Source organism: Anarrhichthys ocellatus, unplaced genomic scaffold (assembly GCF_004355925.1).
Source record: "Anarrhichthys ocellatus isolate YVR2014 unplaced genomic scaffold, GSC_Weel_1.0 scaffold162, whole genome shotgun sequence".
Lineage (NCBI taxonomy): Eukaryota > Metazoa > Chordata > Actinopteri > Perciformes > Anarhichadidae > Anarrhichthys > Anarrhichthys ocellatus.
In genome coordinates this window covers 231,083-235,776 of record NW_022280192.1, presented here as the reverse complement: position 1 = coordinate 235,776, position 4,694 = coordinate 231,083, and the positions used below count along the sequence as shown (strand labels likewise).

At 42.7% G+C, this 4,694-nt stretch overlaps 1 protein-coding gene across 3 annotated transcripts in view; it reads left to right on the top strand.

Annotated features, from left to right (window-relative positions):
* Positions 1 to 4,694, top strand: part of LOC116400330 (cyclin-dependent kinase 16-like) — a 37,863-nt gene that overhangs the window by 9,746 nt on the left and 23,423 nt on the right. For 2 of the 3 annotated variants that reach the window (XM_031878111.1, XM_031878110.1), the window contains exon 3: positions 1,651 to 1,815. The exons of the other annotated variant lie outside the window; for it this stretch is intronic. In XM_031878111.1, the coding sequence (XP_031733971.1) occupies positions 1,651 to 1,815 (165 nt within the window). The remainder of the gene's footprint in view (positions 1 to 1,650; positions 1,816 to 4,694) is intronic. 3 annotated transcript variants of the gene reach the window in all.

The window sequence follows — 4,694 nt, the reverse complement described above, 5'->3', positions numbered from 1 at the left end:
GTGTGTGTGTGTGTGTGTGTGTGTGTGTGTGTGTGTGTGTGTGTGTGGCTATTTAATAGTATCCTAATCTGGACATTTTAGGTCAAATTATTTGAATTATACATCATGTATAATTGGAATATGGAGGTTCCCTTCCTATAAAACGTCTTTGCAGAACATGGAGAGGAATATTATTGAAGCGTATCTGTTAGACTTTTTAGTTTGCCTCATGCTAATTGCTAGCATACACATAGCTATCACTTATGCTAATCGCTAGCGTTCACATAGCCCAGCCTTGAATGTAAACTCAAATTCACAAATGTTTGTGAGAATTTATACTGTATTTTGTCATAACAGACACTTAACCTAATCATAATAATTGTCAGCATGGTAGTGATTAGCATTAGCAGTTAGCATTAGCGCTAGTTACGAGCATTAGGGTAACGGCCATAATGTTAAAAACTAGCTAAAGCTAAAGTAACTTTGACCAAGTCCAGCAGTTAATTTGGTGGTTTTTAATCTTCTGTAACTGTAGCATTTAATGATGGTGGAATTAGCCAGCTAGCTAGCTAATTTATGAACTAACTTAATGCTTCATCTACACTCTCTTGTCACAGCGTAGTAAATCACATTGCTATCGCCAGTTAATCAGTCATTAACACTGATTCACCAGATGTTGTAATGTGCTGATATTTTATATAATAAATCCACAGAAAAGAGAGCAGAGGCTCAGCTCTTTTCACGCTCTAGAGGCAATCTTTCAACTTCCAGGGCAGATGCACTTTAGCCAAAACTCACAGGTTTCGTTCAGCTACTCTTTAAACCCTCATGCTTGACGTACACAGTGGACTTTACAGTGAGTGCAATGTGGCGTAAATTGGGGATTATTTAAAAAGATATGAGATGTGACATTTGGGCCTCCTCCCACATTCTGCACAAATGTTTCATTAATACTAATGAATGTAAAGAGAAAGAAGATGATACGTTCATGCAGACGGTCGCATATTTCTGAGGGGTTAAGTTGCGGAGCATTTGTTTCTTTTAAGTTTCCACCAACAGTCATCTTAATATCTTCTCTCGTCCTTCGATCGGTCGTTCACGTTTCCCTTCACCTCATGTGGCGCGTTTCCCACAATGCATCTGCTAGTTGTTCTTCTGCATGTCTCTTTATTCTTGTCTTAACTCTCTGTTCTTCAAAAATCAGCCTTTTTATCAGTTCATGACTCAACATATTTTCCCCTTTGCACGCCTCATGCATCACACACTTTCCATTCTATTTCTGTGACTGTGTGCTCAGACCTGTTTCTTCTTCTAACACGAGTACAGCAGCTGTATTCATTCCCACCATTTCATTTTTTTTTAATCTTTCTTCACTACATATTGTGCTGTTCGTACATGTTCTGCTGCCTTTACTGTCTGGTCTCTGGGTGACCTTGTGTCACCTTTTTCTCTTTTTTCCTCCCTTCCTTCCTACAATTTCTCTATTTTACTGCTTCTGTTCCCTCTCCTCTTCTATTTCCTCAACTCTTCATCCCTCTCTTTCCTTTTTCTGGTTTTGTGTCGACCCGCCCTTCACTTTCTCGCTTTCTCTCGCATTCTCTCCTTGTCTCCCCTTCTCTCTTTCCTCCCTCCCTCCCTCCCTCCCTCCCGCCTGCATCGCGTGTCTCTCAGAACCCGTGGTGGTGTGCGCCGTGCACCCTCCCGCCTCGCACAGCGCTCCCTCCTTCCTGCGTCAGTATGCCGGTCACCTGGGCCGCACCGCTCTGCGCAGAGAGCCGGGCGGCGGGCTGGAAAGAGACAGAGCCTACCTGAGCCTGCACAGGACTGGATCTCTGGGTACACACACACACACACACACACACACACTGATGCATGCGTGCACCCATAAGCACAATAAAAATAAACGTGCAGCTGAATGTTCAAGCAAATTCATAGATTCTGTTTATTCAGATGTTAGTAAAGGAGTATTTTTGAGTACACATACGCAAATACTGAAGTACAATTTTGAGGTGTTTTATTGTACTTGAGTATTTCCATTTTTATGCCACGTCATACTCTTCTACTCCACCACGTTTGACAGGCAGATATTGTTTAATGCGAATGTTGCTTGTACATTTATTTGACAGCAGTATTTACTTTGAGGATCAAGGGTTTGAACACAAATATACAGTATAGTATATGATCCATGTATGAAGTCCGATGCATTGCGCATACATGCACAATAATATACCAGTAAGAACAATCGAATAACATGACGTAACTCAGACAGGAGCCATTGTGCTGCGTAATGAGAGTACTTTTACTTTTGATACTAAGTCCATTTTGTTTGTACTTTTGTGCTTCTGAATGCAAGAGTATTTAACATCAGGCTTGACTTTAACATTGATCCCCTAACTTTGTAAAATAAAATGTGACAAATAAATACAAATATATTAAATTTACTGAATTGTTATTGATTAAAATAATGGCATCCAATACCCAATTCAGATGTTTGAATAGGTATCGGTGCATCTCTAGCTATTAGATCTGAGGACTTCTTCCACCACTAAAACAAACACTCTCCCTGACGTTACACTAGATCCTAGTCCAGCCTTTCCTTTCTTTGTTGTAACAACATGTGTGTCAGTAGCTCAGGACACAGAACTCCTCTGTATCTTTTTGTCCTCGCATGCATTCACTATAACTCAGCTGAGCAACATCAAGCGAGGGCAATACTGCCACCTGTGGTTGCACAACTCATACATCCATGTGTCAGGGTTTTTAGTGCAAGACTGTATTTACTGACACAAGTTGGTTATCCTCCCAACATTTCCCATGAATCTGGAGGGATAAACTCTAATGACCTTAATCCAACATTCACATACACACACGCACGCATGCACATGCTCACAACACCAACATGCTCACACAATCACCGGTTCCCCTCTGTCTGTATGCATTATGTAATGGAACGCTTGGTCCGTTGCTATATGGATCCCAGTAATCTCATGTCCCGCTGTGGCAGAACGGCTTTGTATCGGGAGCGGTGGGATGGAGTGAGGAAGGGGAAAGTCAAGGATGGAGCGAACGCCTGGATGCTGGAGATGGGTTCAGAATGAAATGGAGCTGAGACAATCGCCAGAGATTGATTGTGGGAGACTGAGCGATACAGAGGGAGGAAAAGCATAGATGAAAGGAAGGAGGGAGGGAGGGAGGGAACGACGTGGTAGGAGACTCCTTTAGGAGTCGTATTAGCTTTGTGCTGTGAGTCCCCCGAGTCCTCGGCTGAGTGAACTGCAGATAGACCACAAGGAGAGAACTAGTCTTGTATCAGGAGCTTACACTTCATTGCGATCAGGCAAGCTGGGAATCCGATAAGAATGGAGGGATGAAACTTAAGAAACGGGGACAGAAGCAGAGCTCTGGGAATAGTTTGGACATTTTCAATACTTTTGCTAATATGATGCCTGAGATTCAGCACCAATACTTCTACAATATATCTCTGAAAAAACTTTGCCTAAAACAAAATAAATAAATGAAATAGTGTATCTGATTTATCTGAAGTAAACTAGGTTATGCATCACAATTGATGGCAGCTTTCAGCACTTGATGGTTGTCAATACTCTGCTCTATGGACACATTTAAGTTAGTACCTAAAAAGTTTTTGATGCAAATACGCAGACATGCAGTAGAAGTACACGGCAGTAGTAGAATGCAACAGATGTTGATGTTGATGTTGATGTGGGGCGTTAAAGGATGAGTTTGACATTTTGAGAAATGCGCTTATTCATTCTATTCATCCGGCTTTGAGTCTTTGTGCTAAGCTAAGCTAACCATCATCTGGCTGTGCTTTCATATTTAACCAACAGATACAGTATGTCTGTGGTGTCAATCCTCTCCTCTTGCACTCAGTAAGAAAGCGAATAATCGTATTTCCCAAACTGTTCACAAACATGCCAGTTGTTAGAACACGAGAATGTATCTGAACTATACGAATGACAAAGACAAACCCTATGAATATCAGCTAATTTACACCACTAGAATGTATTGGCACACAGATTAATGGTGTTTAAAAGATGATGTAAACGTGATGCGGGGCCCTCTAGGCTGCGATGACGCCCACTAGGGTGGCCTTATAATTGGAAGATGCGCTGCAGTGGCATAAAGGCTGCTCTGCATGCTAGAAGAACTTTCCACGTGCTGGTGCCTCACCGCATTCAGCTGGTGCCCTCCTGCAGTCATCAGTCTGTTACCCACAGACCATTGGGTCTGACAGAATGACTTCATTCTGTGAAATCCACAGCTGTTATCGGAGCGAAGCAAAGGCCTGCAAATGGACCGAGCTTGTTTCCGAACCTGGAATAGATGCTATTCTGTTAATATAATTAGATGAGGTGTCGCTTGAAATGTTACTAGGTACACTGTGTGTGTGTGTGTGTGTGTGTGTGTGTGTGTGTGTGTGTGTGTGTGTGTGTGTGTGTTTCCCACTGGTCGGTTCTGCTGACTCACTGTGTGCCACTCAGCAGTCGGAGCACGTCGCACCCTTTAATAGAGCGACATGATGATGTAATCTCTCTTTTCCTGCTGCACTAAAGAGCTCGCCCTCTCTCTCTCTCTCTCTCTCTCTCTCTCTCTCTCTCTCTCTCTCTCTCTCTCTCTCTCTCCCTCTCTCTCTCTCTCTCTCTCTCTCTCTCTCTCTCTCTCTCTCTCTCTCTCTCTCTCTCTCTCTCTCTCTC